Source organism: Furipterus horrens, unplaced genomic scaffold, assembly GCF_987537825.1.
Source record: "Furipterus horrens unplaced genomic scaffold, mFurHor1.1.pri manual_scaffold_13, whole genome shotgun sequence".
Classification (NCBI taxonomy): Eukaryota; Metazoa; Chordata; class Mammalia; order Chiroptera; family Furipteridae; genus Furipterus; species Furipterus horrens.
This window is the reverse complement of record NW_028327183.1, coordinates 27,971,448-27,989,783: the sequence shown is the minus strand read 5'-3', so window position 1 is coordinate 27,989,783 and position 18,336 is coordinate 27,971,448. Positions and strand designations below refer to the sequence as shown.

At 41.0% G+C, this 18,336-nt stretch overlaps 1 protein-coding gene across 1 annotated transcript in view; it reads right to left on the bottom strand.

Annotated features, from left to right (window-relative positions):
• Positions 1 to 11,629, bottom strand: part of USP10 (ubiquitin specific peptidase 10) — a 64,622-nt gene extending 52,993 nt beyond the window's left edge. The window contains exon 1 of the mRNA XM_090260994.1: positions 11,494 to 11,629. Coding sequence (XP_090117120.1) covers positions 11,494 to 11,514 — 21 coding nt within the window. The 5' untranslated portion in view covers positions 11,515 to 11,629. The remainder of the gene's footprint in view (positions 1 to 11,493) is intronic.
• Positions 11,630 to 18,336: the final 6,707 nt, after the last annotated feature.

The following is an 18,336-nucleotide window of genomic DNA, read 5'->3' as shown; positions in this document are numbered from 1 at the left end:
CTGACCAAAAGACAGAGAGCAAGCTGCATGGACAAAGGAGCATGTCTAGAGCAGAGGGTCTCAGGCATAGATGACTTGCTCCTCCTCATTTCTGTATGCACAGTGCCTGGCACGCACATTGCTGAATTCCAAAAATAACTAGTGAAATAAATGATGACATTGGTTGGGATATCTAAAGTGACAAAGGTAGCAAATACAAAAATTAATGAAGGCAAACCAACCGAAGAGTTCTCTTTCCAAGCTCATCACTGATACACAGTTAGGCTCTACCTGAAAGCTGACATCTCCATGGCTCTCAAATTTGGGGGATAAGGACATATGCTCTGGCCAAGTCAACAAAAGATCACTGCCATGGCCCGCCAAATGTGCATGGGAAAGCAATGGTGAAAGCATTTTATTTGTATCAGTAACATCCTGTGATCTCAGGACTGTATTTCTTGAAAAACAGCCCAAAGAATGAAACAAAACAAATTATCTGACACACAGGTCAGTCACCTGAATTTAAGAAACCACATAACAAAGATAAAGAGCGCCATGAAAAACCTTAAAGGAAGCTCAGAGGTCACCCATGCATTCTTAATGCAAAAATCACAGTCAATCTGAACACTTCATGAGCAGCAGCCTAGATCTTCTTAATCAGCTCCAAGGTATTTCTATGGAGGGCAAATCTGTCCCTTATGGTTCTCTTTGCTGTGGTCCTATTCCTCATTGCCAGAACTAGAAACACCAAAACCCATATGCAGTCCTGAACATACTGAATGACAACCAGGTGTTTTCTTTATTTCCTTCAACTGATCCCTCCATCAATTAACTTATCCATTCTACACACAGTTAAGGCAAGATGCTGTACTGGGCAGTGGGGGCACTGGAGAATGAGACCACATGATACTCTAAAAAACCTTCCTGAGCCAATCAGGCCACTCCCAGGCTCCTGAACTCCAACTTCAGAGCATCTGCCCTCAAGAGCTCTAGTTAGACAACCCTCGGTGTGGTGCTCCCCTCCGCCAAACAGTGCCACACCTTCCCTCCACCACTCTGTGCACAGGCCCACACAGGCCCAGCAGGATGCAGGCCTCCTCGAACAACCAACTGACCACAGGAGAAAACATGGAGCACCTACAGAACTGAAGTCCACAGGGCCCTCAAAGCTCACCGTGCACACCAGTGACGGCACTCTTTTCCTTTTTCATAGAGAAGTGATGGACTAATTAACAGAGCTAACCCAAATCTATCACCCAGGCAGAAATCAACAGCAAAGAAACAAAATGGCAATGTACTTTACTTTCTGTCCACCTTAAAAAGAAAAAAACCTCGTTTGTTCAACATGTACCTAGAGATGAGAGGAAAACTCTTTCCAAACTCAGCTTTGGTAACTAACGGTGTCCAGGTCTAGTCATTGCTAGAATACCACTACAGTACCATTGTGTGTCAGAGAAGGAAAACTCTGACTCCAAAAAACCTCCGCTGCCTTGCGGCATACCTCTTCAGGGGAAAGGCTAAGGGAGTAAACCCCGACAGAAAATCCGGAGCCGGAGTCCCTAAGGCGGTTTGACGTTGTAGTCAACACCGGCAACTCCTGCGGCGCACCTGAAGCCAAGCTGTATTGACTCCGTCTTTCCCTTGGACCCTTCAGCTGCGAAGAGAGGGGGGGTCTGCTGCATGGGCAACAGCAGACCCTCCATATCACCCTGCCCAGGCTCTGTAGCTTCAGCTTCACTGGAGAGGACACTCCAGCGTCATCGCAAGATGTCGATTCAACACGGGAGGAGACAGATACCGTGTCACTCCCGAGTCGGACTGCACAGCCATTCTCGGCGGTGCAGATAGACTCTTAAGAAGCTACACCATCGTCTCTCGAGACGGACGGCTGCCGACGACCATTGTGTGTCGAGTTCAAGTATAATCAGGTCAACTTCCAGCCAGAATTGAAGAGCATGCTTTTTAAGATTTTTTTTTTTAATGCTATCCCCTCTCTTTCTCACTAAATAGAACTCTAGTCACAGATGAAAAAGAAAGTTTATGCTCCTGGCACTTAACTCACATTGTGTAGTTGTGGCATGGAAAAGCCAAGAGTTCGGTGAGAACCAAGATAGAAACAAGAGTAATTATTTTAGCACCAGTTTATGAAAAATTGGAGGCAAGAATTTCTTAAGCTGATAAATCCATGACCAGCAACCAAAAAAAAGCAGCAAGAACTTCTGGTGGCAAATTGACTGGCTGCATGAACACATCCCCAAAGAGATTTTGACCACAGCCAGGCTTCAGAATAAGTTAGAAAGTTCCAACTCTCTGGGACATCAAACATTCATGGTTAAAATGAGCTGTGTGAGTCTGTGCTGCTCCCATACAGTCCATTAAGGACCTGTTTCATGATATGGAGCGTAGCAGCCATCAGCAGAGGGAAACATACTTTTTTGTAATTGTGCTTTATAACGCCAACACAGGCCCCAGCATACAGCAAGAGCTGAATAAATGTTTGAGGAATAAGAATTGATCAGTTAGTCAATGAACTTCAACAAAACTGAAATCTCATTGTGAAGACTCAATGTGGTGGATCTTCAGGCACATACGGGAAGCAACCGATCAATGTTGTTCCCGCACATTAATGTTTCTCTTGCTCCCTTTCTCTTTCCCTTCCTCTCGCTCTAAAGGGAATGAAAAAATGTCCTCAGTTGAGGATTTTAAAAAGAATTTTTAATTTTGTCCAAAATCTGGGAAAGTAATCAACAGATTAAGTGAAAACGACTGTAAACAATACCATATGGAGTTTCTGAAACTTGAGTACAACTAAGATAAGCTGTGGAAGTCATTCAAAATACAGATTTGGGTCCTGGTCACAAGGATCCCTACTCAGTACATCTGTATGATGATCAGGGTGCCAGGTTAATCTCATGGGAGAAGACCATGACCAAGGATCATAACTTAAATACTATTATATAAAATGATCCCAAATGTCTAAAATTTACTACAAAAGATACTGAAGGGAAGCATTTCAAAATACAAGCAAAAGTAGGTTTACAGAACAATTTATTCTTATATTATTATTAATTTATATTATTTGTCTTATTATTATGCCATTGTGGCATTCTTTTGAGTTAATAAAGCTATTGTAATAATGAAAACCTGCATGTCTTTCTCCATACTAACTGCAAACCTACTTTGCCCATACTGTATTAACAGCACTCATCACAAAGAGTCATGGGATACAATGGATTATACGTCTTTTCTACTTCTTAGGAGCACAATCAAGAAACAAATGCTTGGTTTTAAGGGTGTCTCCCCTAAAAAATAAAGGAAATAATGTCCCAAAATGACCTTCCCTAAAGACTCTATCCAATTATCACTGATGGCATTCAAGGGATATTTATCTTGCATTAACTTGCCCTAGATGTCCCCCAAAAGAATGCCCTATACTTTTCCCCTCAAAGTTTTGGGGTTTAAGATGCTTGAGGTACTGAGGTGAGGAAAGAGTACATTCCCAGATCTGGAGGAGAGCCCAAAGAGTGATACCCCTGACAACCCACAATTCCTCTGTACAATCATCTCAGTCAAAACACTAGCACAGCATGATACTTACGCACGGCCTAAAACCTGTGGTTTCCCACAGACGCCCACCTGCTTACGAGATCAAACAGTCTGACTTGGTCTATCAAGGTCCCTCACCTCTCCACCGATTCCTGTCCCATCAACTTACCTTATAGATAATCAGCCACAATTCTATTCAGGTTCCCAAACATGCCACAGACTATGAGACTGTTCCTCTGTACATTCCCTCATCCTCATGCTTCTCTCTAAATGTCACCTTTCTAAAAGAAACATGTTCCCAGCTTCCCTTGACACTGAGTCACACTCTTTCTTTTCAATCCATCTTACACCTAAATATCTCTTGGACCATGCCACATCTACTACACACTCCCTACTCAAAAGTCCAAGAACCCTCCTGTTGATCTCCTTATCACTGCTGTGACCCTGCTAGTCTATTCTACATAGGGCAATCAGAGTGTCAACCCAAAATACAATCTGATTATGAGGTTCTGTGGTCAAATGCTGTATCATGCCCGCCTCCACATTTTTTTTTCAGGATATAGACAGTAATTTCTAAGAAAGCCTGAAAGGTTGGATAGATCCTGTCTACCTCCCATCTCCAGCACTGACCTCAAGACACACTGGCTTTCTGAGTTCCTTAAATGCTCCAAACTCCCTCCAGTCACAGGGCCATTGTACATGCTGCTCCCAATCTCAGCTATGGCACCAATTCCAGGGGAACCTTTCCTTGACTTCCCCAGGCCATGCCCACAGACTATGTTCCCTTCCTTCTGGACACATTTCTCAGTTTGGAATAACACATGCATTACTGTGATTGTCTGATTAGCAACTTTCTCCCTCACTAGACAGCAAGGTCCCTGGTAAGAGGGATAATGACTGCTTGTACACAGAAGCCAAACAATAACTATTTGATGGATGGATGGATGGATGAATGAATGTTCTTGACCATGTTATTCACACCTCTGTTGTGGGATTTACCACCCAAAACAGGATTCACCTGTTTCTCTCTCCACTACTCTGTGAACTTCTAAAGTGTAGGAATTCTCTTTTCAGCTCTACATTGCTAATGTCTAGCCACCAAAAATCTTTGAACTATCACAGAAGATATAAAGTCCTTTTTATGTGCTTTTGAGTAAGTGTCTGATGTTCTACAAATTAATTCCAAACGAAACAGAATGCTACCCTTGGAAGACCTGATTTTGTATTTTATTAGAAGTGGATGGTTGAATGTAGTTGTCTCTGGGGAGGTGGGCCTGAGGTGGGGAGTGGGATGAGAGTGCTTTCTTTTTTGCCATTGCAGTATTTTGATAAAAACAATGGGGGAGGAGAAGAAAACTTGATTTTGGAGACGATATGGGAACAAACACCCAGGTTAATTACCTAATTCCCCACTATTCACTGAGGCTGGTGACCTACCAATCTCTCCAACTAACAAAAGGTTTGTCCAGTCAGTACTTCTCTAGTGCAGAGGTGACTGATCAACAATAATCTGAATTTAAATCAGACCTCTTTTACAACAGAAAAACTGGAAAGCATGACTGCTATAATTAAGGGACTAAATGTCTTCAAAATATCTTTTCTTTTAAAGAAAAATGTCATTTGGACATTTTCTTACTCAGAAACGTCTACAGTACTTCCACAGTCCTCAGTCAACTGGGTCCCAATGAGCCACTTTAACCTCCAGTACACCTGCTCCATTCCCTGGCAAAATCAGGTAAAAATAAGAAAACTTACTATATTTACATAGATGACTTCAGTAATTTTTAAAACAAGATTTGCTCCAAAAAGTTCAGCTCAGTAACTATCTGGTTAGCATAGACTGTATCATGATACAACGGAACAACCCAAAAAAATGCCCTAACAGAAAAAAGCATAGAAACATATATTGAACTGAAGGTTAAGGATCTGAGAGGGAAGAGACTGACCTATGTTTTTTAATTAAAATACTTCTGTACTGTATGCATGTCTTAAAAATAACATGTCTTTATTTTGTATTTACACATAAGAACTTGTATCAAAATGTGCTGCACGTGATATTTAGTAATTATTAAGTAGTGACATATTAGTAACACTTAGTAACATATCTCTTTAAATATGTAAATCTTTATTTCATTCATTTATCCATCATAAACTTTCACTGAGGAATTATATAAGATGAAATGTTATCCTTTTATCAGTCTCTTCTAGAAAAGCAGTTTGGCAAAGTAAAAAAGGCAAAGAATTTAGGAGTCCAAAGGCCTCCTCTTTCAAGTCCCTGATCACTCACTTAAAAGCCATGTGACCAAATTACAACCTCTGAGTCTCACTCTACTTGTATAGCATGGTAATAAGAGTATGTTACAGAGTTGCTGTAAGGGTCAATCAAACCAGCCATGGCACTTTATAAACCATGCAGTTTATACACTGCACAACATTCTCCACATGTCAATGACTGCAATGCTTTAGTGTACTATAATAAAAATGTTCTTCCTTGTCCAATTATCAGATCTACTCAGGAGGCCTACTCCAGGTCTCAAATAAGTATACACAACTTGGCGGCCATTTAACGGGAATTCCTACTTAAAATATCAACAGACGTCTTTTGTTCTACCGCACTGGACAAGAATCTCCCAAAACTCTAGAATTAAACTTCATTTTCAAATTCTCTTCTATTTCCCCAAAGCTTCCACATGTCCTATCAAAAGGAAAAAGACTGGTGTTTTCAGAAAGAGTAGGGAGAGCATATAGTTTCATGAGGGAAGATGAAAGTCTCTCAAGGGAAGAATTGTTTCCTTCCTCTAGAGTTATGAACTGTCTAAAATAGGAGAAAGGCAAAAGAAAAAGAACACTAGAAATCCTCTTGACAGTTATCAGAACACCAAATAAACTCACAATTGGTCATGACTAAATTTAAATGACTATAATAAAAATAAAAATGCACTGCTTATATCCAGAGCAAAGGACACTATGCTTAGGTGTAAACAACACAGACTGTAACACCCCGTTAGAACAAAAGGCAAATCAAAATTTCTATGAAGAACTATATATTCAACGCTCCTGGGCAGTTCTAGTTCAAAAGGCTTGCAAAATGCAATTTACCTCATATACTGACACCCAGCCTTATTCAATACATTAAAACGTAAAGATGAGTATTTTTTACATGTATTCACAATAATGGTAAACTTCTACTTTTGTCAACAGTGAGAAGAGTAAGTTGAGAAAACAGTCAAAAAAGCCCTCCCCACTACCTTTAGTGCAACCTGTGGAACTCGGCTAAGGACTACAGCTGGAGTGGGGGTCGGGGCTACACTAGTCATGGTACTCCCTTTCTACCCCAGCCAGCGGTCCACAATAACAGGTTGCAGTTTCAATGTGTGTTTTTTCCTACTTTCAGTCTCTTTACAGCAGGACATACCTGATATGTCTAACATTATTTGATTAACATTTAAACTTTTTTTTTCCTAAGTAGCTCTATTGAGAATGTAAGTTGGGAGGTGTCATGTCGAATTTTTTGATAACTTTTAAAGACTCCTCTGCCAGAAAAGAGCAAGGGCATACCAATTTGTCTGCATCCAGTAAACACAGATGAAAGGAGCATTTCTTCATAAAGACAAAGGCGGAAACAAAAATCTACCGCTATCAGATATGCAGCTGGAAGGAGAGACGGGCTACATGTAAATATCAAGAAGGCAGAATAGTAGGCTCCCCAGCCTATGAGGACGCACTTTCATTTCTAGTGCACTAGCTGTGAGCCACCTGACTGAGAGTGCAGGCTTTAGCAGATGGCCCTCGAGCTGACACCAAAAAAATAAACTGAGAATTGATCTGAAGAACGGTAACCAATAAAGCTGTACACACAGGCCAAATGGGATGGGCCTGAGAATCGCAAGAGGAGTCATCGCAAGTATATAGACACTTGGTGGCAGGTACTGACCTAACACTCTACATGCATATTGTCATCTAACAATTCTCAAGTAAGCCAGAAAGAAAAAGTCTAGGAATACATGCTTTAATTCTCTGCATTTCCTTTCTCTCACAGCCCCAAACACTTCTACTTCTATACCTCACTTACCCTATTCACAGGAGAGGGCAACCACAGCAAGGCATGTTTCAAGACAGGGAGCAGAATGGAGTTAACTGGCTGACAGCTTCTGGTCTCTCAGGTCTTCTGCTGAAAACTGGGTCACGGCTGAGGAGCTTTCAAATAGTCAAAAGTAGCCAGCTCATGAAAAGTCGGCATTCTGAAGACTTCACAATTTTGATTCTTGAAACAAATACTATGAACATATCCCTTGGGCTACCTTTATTGTGCCTACACAAATTCTTAATCCAGCCTATATGGACAGAAGTGGTCAGAGAAAGACTTTTGGGGAGATCACTTCAATAAACAGGAACTCTGCACTCTAAGCACATGTAAGTCTTTGGAAATGAACATTTACACTGCTGAAGTAGCACTAAAGTGACAAATGACAGTAATCCAATGGCCTAAGGCCAGTAAATTCCACTGCCAACTGATTTATGTTTTGTGCCACAGTGATTCCTCATGTGTGACATTAAACAGAAATCTAACAGTCTAATTACAAATTCAAAAGCAAATTATTCTACGGTTTTTCATATTTAATACGTTATCAGTAAGAAGTGTCCTCAGCAACCACCTTTAATGTGCCACTTGAAAAACCAGATCCATTATTAGCAAGTGCTTACATGTCTGAAATCTGTAAAAACAGAGAAACAAACAAAAAATAACCTAGATATAACTAATTCAACTTTTTTCAATTACCTTAATACTATATTCTGAGCAAAGTAAAGTAAATGTGCCACTAGGCTTGGCATTAAATAATCATTAAGCTTTGTGCCCTAGCCATTGTGGCTCAGTTAGTTGGAGCATAGTTCTGTCCCAGGTCAGGGCACATATCGGAGGCAACAAATCAATGTTTCTCTCTCACACTGATGTTTCTTTCGTCTCCCTGTCTCTCCCTCCCTTCCCCTGTCTCTAAGATCAACGAGTATGTCCTCGAGTGAAGATAAAAAATAAAAAATTAAAATTAAAATCATTAAGCTTTGTAACCCTTTTCTCCTTAAAGTTTTCCTACATGAACACTATTAAATCATGTCAGTTCCACATTTCTTTAAAAAGCCCTGGAATATACATCCTAACTTTTGCTCTAGAGAGGAATTTAGAACAAGGCGGGTCCACTTATTATTCACTACATTCAGTACACTGTGGTCCCAACAAGACAGGCTCCAGAGCATGAGGGTGAGGCCCTGGCTACTGTTCATCTGCACTGCTGGTCTGTAGAAAACACTGAGGCAACAACCATCCACTCACGAAGTTTAAATAGCATAATTAGTCTTAGGACATGTTTCAGTATTTTGCTGTCACTATGCAAAGGAAAAAAGGTATCTTCAACTCTCCTATATTCAAATAATTTTATATACTTCAGCTACTCACTGTGTGAGACTCCAACAGAAATGTCTCTTTGAGGATTACTAATACAGCTCAGATATAAAGATATTTAACAACAATACAGTAACACTCTGCCATATGCTGAAAATTGGATCCAAGAAATTCCATAGTGCAAAATGTGTGGGCCCTACTATTATTTCAACGTCATGAGAAGACTGGGGACCAGGACAGCAGCAGCCATATGATATCCAAACAGGGTATAGGGATCATTATTGTGAGAATTTCACTACAAACGACTTCAATGATCACAAAAATTTCTTCTGTTTAAGGCAGAACTGGTCTGTTCAAATTAATTATCCCAAATAATTAAATCAGATCCCTTGCAACAACAAATACATATTAGAGATGTACTTCCATTTCAATTGTCAAAGTTCGTCGTTTGTATTTGTTAAAATATTGAAAGCTATTGGCATTAGAAATGTTTCTGAGTTTTGCACTGTTTCATGTCAATCCAGGAAACAGGATTCAATCAATGGTACAGAAATGAGATATAACCTATGAAGTTTTAAAAACTGTAACCTTAATCCAATTTTTAAAAAGACCCTTACTGTTAATTTGTGGTTGTCATTCCCAACTGTAAACAAGCAATATGCATATATGGTGCTTAGCACAGGGTAAGTGTTCAATCAATATTTGTTGAATTAATGAATGGCTTTTGAGGCTGAAAGAGCCTTAGGACAGCAGGTAACTAAATAAAACAAACTTATTAAATTGTTCAACCTGATTCAAGCAGGATCCAATCATTAAATCCCATTACATATAACTCCATTGCTATATATATATATATATATATATATATATTTTTTTTTTTTTTTTTTTTTAATTGAGACATCATACTATTCCCTTTGCTAACCTCTCCAGGCTACAACTTAGTATCATTTAAACCATACTTTAAAAATAACCCCAAAGTGCTGCTAATATTTATGTTCAGCTAACTTTTGCTATTTCAATTTTATAAAAATGAGGCCACATTGTTGTATAAAACATACAGTACTAGGGCACTGAATGAAAATAAAGTTACAATTAAATTTACATATTATCACTGCTAATTAACACTTCAATCAGTTTTACATTGTGACTGGTGCTTCTAATAATGGAAGTGACCTGTGCCTAAACAGTACTTTTTTCGTTTCAAAATCACTATAAATATTCTATTAGATGTTAGTTCACAATGACCTTTGTACCTGTCCATACTTATTTTAATAAGCTATTTACATGAATATTTTAAGTTGAGTAAAAGGGAAATACCATAAAATCTTTTAATTACACATTTATAAAAATTACTCAAATATTAAGCCCCCTTTTTTGTTCAAAGAAATAAATACTAAAAAGTAGACATACACATGAACAAAAAGTTTAAGTGACAAACTTCTAGAGCAAACTAAAGTACCAAAAATTTGACGAAATTGCAACACCCTGCAAAGTTCTAATTTTTTTAAAAGGTTTCACGTTTTAAATTCCACAGCACGCAATAATTAGAAGTTATTAAAATCGACTTCATTTCCAAAAGGGCAACAAAACCCAATAAATTAATAAAGACTCAGGATTTCCTGGCCACCAGTTTACCAAATAGCTACTTTGTTTCATTTCCCCATATTTAATGCAAAAACACATTGAGAAAGTATAAAACTGCAATAATTTCTAGGGATTAGATGTCAACAAATCAGCGGTCTACATCAAGTTTGACAAACAGTATCACATGCCGATTTTTATACAGAGTATCTGTAATGGGGGGGGGGGCGGTACGAGCTCAACTCCACGCATACATCTCCCTAAAATCGAAAGGCACATTTTCTTTCCACTACGGGATTATTATAAACGTCCCCTAAACTTTAAATACTGTTGTGACAGAGTGCATTAGTGTCAGCCAGGCTGAGATGGATTCGTGCAAAAGATGTCACTCACATACAAGTAAAAGTACGGTCCTGGCGACTTGGTTCGAGTTTTCTTTGCAACAGTAACCTAAGGCTACTCCTTAATGACTTGAGTCTAAACACCAGAAAACCGGCAAGCCCCCCGTGGTCAATCAAGCTGAGAAAGCACCCTTTGGAGGCATGGGAGAAACGGGGCAACCCCAAATCTTGGTGGCTCGCTCCGGACAGAGGCTATAGGACGCTGCCCCGGGGGCCTCCCGAAGACCCCAGGCTGCGTCTCCGGATAAGGGCCCCATTTCCAAAGTCTGCGCGGTCCAGCCCGGAGAGTTAACCCTTTCGCGTCCCAACGCCGTCTCCGAGTTGGATCGACCGCCCCCTCTTCGCTGCTCCGTCCAGGCGGGGGACCAGCTGGCTCAGGAGCGGGGCGGACCGCGGCTGCCGAGAGCAGACGCGCGGAGACGGCGGGAGGCTCGGGGCCTAGTCCCGGGCAGCGTGTCCCGGCGCCCTCCCCCACTCCCACACGCTCGCTCAGGGCCAGCGTGCGGGTGCCCGCCCGTCGCCCGCCCTGGTGTCAGCCTGCCCGCAGCTCGGGGCCCCTTCCCGCCGAGGGCACAGGTCTGCAGCTACCTGTGGGCCGCGGAGGGCCATGGCGGCCCGTTTCAATGAGCCTCGTCGCTTGCCTGACTCCTCACGCTGCTTCCCCCGCTGCCGCCATCTTCTCGCCCGCACTTACACACTCGCATCGGCCGCCGCGCCTGCGCACTGCCCGCGCACCGCGGGGCGCGGGGAGACCGGGCGCGCCGGGCGCGCGCTGCGCATGTGCGGCCGACAGGTGGGCGTGAGCGCCGGGAGCTGGGCACGGGTGGATCTTGAGCTCGCGCGTCTTGGGCTCCTACGGGCCTGCGGGGAACGGACAAGGAGCCACCCGAGCCCCGCTGCAGTGCCGGAAGGGAAAAGGGCAGGGGACAGAAGTGATAACGCCAAAGCATCTTGAGGCCCACGCTTCTCACCGAGCGGGAGGCCCCCACGGTGATGTGCGGGATTCGGGACGTCCGGTGCCCGGTAACCGCAGCTTGAGGTCTGTCCCGGCCTCTCAAACCCCAGGGTCTCCGAAGTGAGCGCGGAAGATCGGAGGAGTACCCTGCTTTATGGAGATCACGTGTTCATCCATTCATTCACTTATTCACTTTTCATTCATTCTGTAAACATTGACAGCCTAGTCTGTGCCATGCCTTTTGCTAGAAAATTGGAAGATGTTAAAAAACTAACGCACTTCGGGACTGACAGAGTAAGCACACTCAGTGTTACCTATTACACGCATACTGCGTATATGCAGACAAACCAGCTTTGTGGTCATTGGTTCAAGAAACTGACCACCTTTCTCCCTATGCACTTTACCATCTGGTTTGGCCCTTTTCTAGCCGAGTGATTTCAGGGAAGCTACTTCTCTTTCCTAAGCTTTTGGTTTCCTCACCTATGAATGAGACTAATAAAATATCTTATTTAAAAAATTAATTATTTTTTAAAAAGAAGAGTATAGGAAAGGGTGAAGCCAAGGAACTTGTACGCACAACTCATGGATATGAACTAGGGGAGGTGGGGTGCTGGGTGAAAGAGAACAAAGGGTGAAAAAAATTTGGAACTGTTGTAACAACATAATAAAATATACGAAAAGAAAAACAATAAATGAAATGTGGATACTAAGAAAAAATAAATAAAATGTCTTATAAGATTTCTGTAAGAATCGAATTAGGATGAGTGTGAGTACACTGGCCAAGAAAGGCAGCCCTCAATGAAAATTAGCTACCGTGACTATTAATAACCATTATGAACAAACATGTACAGAGAGCCTACTACAGAAAGAGCTATTCCTACGTTGGTAGGACAGGTAGCCTGCTCTTTTTAAAAAACAGGTTGCCATGAAAAATCTAAATTGAGGAAGAGGTTATTCTAAAATAAAAGCTAAAAAGATATAATTAAATGATTCTTGAATGGACCCTGGTGTGTTTTGTTCTTTTATTTCTTCTTTTTTTTTTTTTTTTTTTTTTTTTTAGCTAGTAAATATCTTTTTGAAAACTATAGAAATTTGAGTATGGTGTGGATATAGATGATTTTAGTGAATTATTGGTAATTTTCATAGTGTAATAATAATATTGTGCCCATGTGAGAGAACGTTCTTATTGTTATGCATCTGAAGGACTTAGAGGTGAATGTCATGGTACCTATGAGTTATTGTTTTTAACGGTTCAAGAAAAGATCATATAAACAAATATAGAGGAAGGCAAATAATGCAAAATGGCAACAATTGTTGGATCTAAGTGGTACTATCAACTTGTGTGTTTGAAAATTTTATAATAAAAAGCTGGGGAAACTAAATATAATATTGTATTCATGTCATGCTTACAACCACAGAAACATTTAGTCTATACATGGATAAACACTGGAAGGGATCAGAAAACACACTGGTGACTTATGATGGTTGGTATCTATTTTTAGCATAATAGTGCTTGAACAAAAAATAAAAGTCATGATAAATAAGAGCCAGCTCTAACTTTTAAATTATTAACAGAGATATTAACCCATTATTTCAATACAAGGAGATAAATGCTTTTAAAAAGAAGACATAAACAAACACTGTGGGCCCCTGGTGCTTCCAATGGGTCTAGGGGGCAGTGGAGGAATCCAGAGTCAAGAAAGGCATGAATTAAAATGCTGACTCCCCCACTCACTGGCTGAATAAACTTCATCAAGTTACTTAACCTTTCTTTGACTCTTATTATAAAGGAAGTATGGTAGGCAAAATAATGGCACAGTACCCTCCCCACCCCCAAAATGTCCACATCCTAACTCGGGGAACCTTTGAATATGTTAAGTGACATGGCAAAAGGGACTTTGCAAGTGTGATTAATTTAAAGACTTGGAGATAGGAAGATTATTTTTGGATTATCCCCACGTAAGCACAAGGTCCTTCCTTGTAAGAGGAAGACAGGAGAGTCAGACAATTAGGCAAGAAGATATGACAACAGAAGTGGATGGAAGAGAGAAAAATAGGGAGAGAAGGAGAGGGAGAAGGAGAGGGAGTGGAGAAAGAAAGAGAAAAATGAAAATGCTCTGCTGCTGACTATGAAGATGGAGGAAGGGGCTATGAGCCAAGGAATGCAGGCAGTTTCCAGAAGCCAGAAAAGGCAATAAAACATATTTTCTCCTAGAGCTTCCAGAAGAAACATAGTGAATCTTGGGGCTCCAGATCTGTAAAATAAATAATTTGTGTTGGTTTAAGACAGGAAATTTGTGATTGTTACAGCAGCCTTTGGAAACTAATACAGGGAATAATACCACCTACTTTGCAAGCATGTTGCCAGGAGGAAATGAAGTTATAGGTATAGCATCACATGGAATATTATGCCTGACACTTTTTAACTACAATTCAACAAATGGTGAGAGAGTTTTTATTATAACCCAGGGAGGGTGTAAGATGTCCCCCAAAAGGTAACATTTGAGCTAAGTCTTGATAAGCATGTCTTTGTCAGAAGGGATTCATACTTCCCCATCTAAACCAATGGGTACATGATCTGACAAGCAGGAGTTAATTTCTGGCCCCAAAGTAACAAAATATTTCAATTAGGCCTGTCCTACCTGGAAAATTGATTTCTGAAACTCTTATAGTATAGAGCAGAGGTCCCCAATCTCCAGGCCATGGACTGGTACCAGTCCCAGCCTGTTAGGAATCAGGTTGCACAGGAGGAGGTGAGCTTGAATGTAATGCACTTGAATCATCCTGAAACCATCTCCTCCACCCCTGTCCGCAGAAAAATTTTCTTCCGCGAAACCACTCCCTGGTGCCAAAAAGTTTGGGGATCACTGGTATAGAGGAATACCACTAGTTGTGTGACTTTGGGCCACAACCTAACCTCTTTGGACCTCAATTTCCTCATCTGTAAAATGGGAGAAATTATACCTATCAGATATGTAGTAAAAATAAAGATAATAACAAGATAACATTATGTAAATCATTTATCAAGCTATTGAGCATACAGCAAGAGCTCACTAAATGGTGGAAATTATCATTAGGATTCCCAGACTCTTTGGGAAGGAAGGTGACGTTTGCACAGGAAGGGCTCAGTGCATTGACAAAATTAATTGTCCATGATAAAATTCAAGTCAAGCTTTCACACAAAAATTAGAATTTTGAGAAACTCACCTTCACCATTGTGATCTGGGCAGCTTCCCAACACTTAGAAGACTTTTCTGCTGAGGTCGGTGGTGATAGTAACAAGTGAAAAATTTTAACGACAATGAATAATGCAATGTTTCAACATTTGGAAGATCTGCATAACTTAGTGAATCAAGATTTTCAAAATGACCCATGTGGGATGTTATAAAATCATGTTTGAGTAAAAGGTCCATTCAAAATACAAGCTAGTCTAATGGATTTTGATGAAACATAGTATAAAAAAATTATCAATATATCGGATTTTACATGCCACTTTGCAATTTTCCTTTAAGAAATTTGTCTTCTTTTGGCAGAGCAACCAAGGAAGATATCCACAATTATTTAAAAAGACAATTTCTCTTGAGGAATACACTTTTTACAGAAATACTCCTCCCTCCCTTTCCCAACTACATTTTTGTGTGAGGCTGGATTTTCTTCACCTATTTCAATCAAAACAACATATCACAACAGACTGGATTCAGGAGCCAATAGGAAAAATCAGCTGCTTCCCAGACATTCAAGAGCTTAACCAAAAATAATAATTGTAATGCCACTCTTCTCACCAAATTTTTATTTTGTTTTGGAAAATAGTTATTTCTGATTAAAAATGTTTTTTATATGTTGACATACAATGAGTTTATGATCAATAAATTGTCATACATATTTTTAAATGTCTCAGTTTCCTTTCCTAAATGGTAACTAGCACAAGATATCTCACAAAAACAGAATCTTTGTGGGAGGTGAGGTCAGTAATAATTTTGAAAAATGTAGAGACCCCAGACCAAGTATCTTGAGAGTGACAGCTCGAAGGCAGCAGGCAGGCTCCCACCTCACTCTGCAGGTGCCCTTTCATCTGCCTGGAACTTTCTGTTCCTTTGCTCACTCAGGTCTCTGATGGCCACGTCCTCTGAAAGTACTTCCTTGACCACTTTATCTACAATGGCCACCCATCACATTCCTCCTATTATCAGCTTTACTTTTCTCTGCAGAATGTCTCACTAGCTGATGGTCTGTGGTACAGTTGCCTTACATGGGCATTGCCTGTCTCCTCCACCAGACTCTAAGCTCCATGAAGCCAGGTACTTGGCCTTCTTCACTGATATTTTTCCAGCACCTCTGACAGTTCCAGACATTTAGCAGCCACTCAGTAAATAGTTGTTGAATGAATGAATGAGCAAATAACCTCACTGAATCCTTACAAAACCCAGTTAAGTGGAGACTATTGGTTTCCACATTATAGGGCTGAGGAAACTGAAGGAAGGTCGCCTAAGTCATAATTTGCCTAAAATTGGACCTCTTATACGTGTGGCAGCAGATTGGGATTTTAAAGATTTTATTTATTTATTTTTCACAGAGAGGGAAAAGGAGAGGAGAAGGAGAAGGAGAGAAACAGCAAGCCCCTAACTGTGGACCTGGCCCACAACCCAGGCATGTGCGCTGACCTGGAATTGAACTGGCCACTTTTCAGTTCAGAGGCTGGAGCTCAATCCACTGAGCCACACCAGCTAGGGCCAGATTGGGATTTTACAAATAGGTTTGCAAAATGCAGAGTTGGGATCTTACTTGGAAATTGAGTCAAACCAAGTACCATAAAATGAGATTTTGAAACAATCTTGGAGTCAAGGTAAGTCCTGCAGGATACCAAGGAATTATTTACCAGTAAGTGTTAGGTGTACTAGTGGCATTGTGGTTATGCTAGAAAACACTGTGTCTTGTCTTAAGAAATGTATGCTGGAACTTCTAGCCAAGATGGAGGCGTAGGTAGACACGCTGCATCTCCCTCCACAACTAAGAAGGAATACAACTACCTCGAAACTGGAGACAACAAGAAGTTCCAGGAATCGAGCTGCATGGAAGTCCAACAAGCAAATATATAAAGAAGAAATACTCATTTAGAAAGGTAGGAGGGGCGGAGCTGGGGTGGAGAGGACAGGGTGTGGAGATGGCAGCAGCGCTGACAACAGCTGTGTCCAGCTGGTGGAAAGCGCAGTCACACATTAAAAAAGAGGGAGGGACACCTGGGGAGCGATCCCAGCATCAGACCAGACCACACAGCTCACAGGTCCAGCGTCAGGAAAAATAAAGCCTCATTGCTTCCGACTGTTAAAACCAGTGGAGGTTGGGGTGGAGGAAGAAACTGCCAGTCTCAGCTAGAGAAGCACCAGTACCATAGGGGAAGCGAGAGAAGTGCCTGGAAAAAGGGTGAGTGCTGAGCAAGTGGCATTGTTCCCTCTCAGCCCCCTCCCCTACATACAGCACCACAACGTGGTGAAACAGGTCACACTGTACTAATATCTAAGGTTCCACCCCTTACAACGTAACAGGTACAATGGCTCTACCTAAGACACAGGGGCAAACAAACACAGGAGTCTGTCAAGTTGAAGAGACAGAGAAATATGGCCCAAAAGAAGGAACAGATCAAGGTTCCAGTGGGCAAACTAAACAACGAGGAGATAGCCAACCTAACAGACACAGAGTTCAAAACACTGGTGATAAAGATGCTCACAGGCTTGACAGATATGCTTGAGTACAGCAAATGCAGAAGGGAAGAAGAGAAGGCTAGGCTAAGTGGAACAAAGGAAAATCCACATGAAACCAATGGTCAAGGGAAGTAAACCAGGGTTCAAATCAATGATTTGGAACATAAAGAATAAAAAAACAGTCAACCAGTACAGAATGAAGAAACAAGAATTGAAAAAAAGAAGGAGAAGCTTAGAAACCTCTGGGACAACTTTAAACATGCCAACATCTGAATCATCGGGGTGCCAGGAGGAGAAGAGGAAGAACAAGAAATTGAAAACTTATGTGAAAAAATAATGAAGGAAAACTTCCCAAATTTGGTGAAGGAAATAGACATACAAGTCCAGGAAGCACAGAGAGTCCCAAACAAGCTAGACCCAACAAGGACCACACCAAGACACATCATAATTAAAATGCCAAAGGTAAAAACAAAGAGAGAATCTTAAAAGCAGCTCAAGAAAAGCAGAGAGTTACCTACAAAGGGTGCCTATAAGACTATCAGCTGATTTCTCAAAAGGAACTTTGTAGGCAAGAAGGGACTGGCAAGAAGTATTCAAAGTGATAAAGAGCAAGGACCTGCAACCAAGATTACTCTATCCCGCAAAGCTGTCATTTAGAATGGAAGAGCAGATGAAGTGCTTCCCAGACAAGGGAAAGCTGAAGGAGTTTATCATCACCAAGCCATTATTATATGAAATGTTAAAGGGACTTATTTAAGAAAACAAAGACCAAAACTA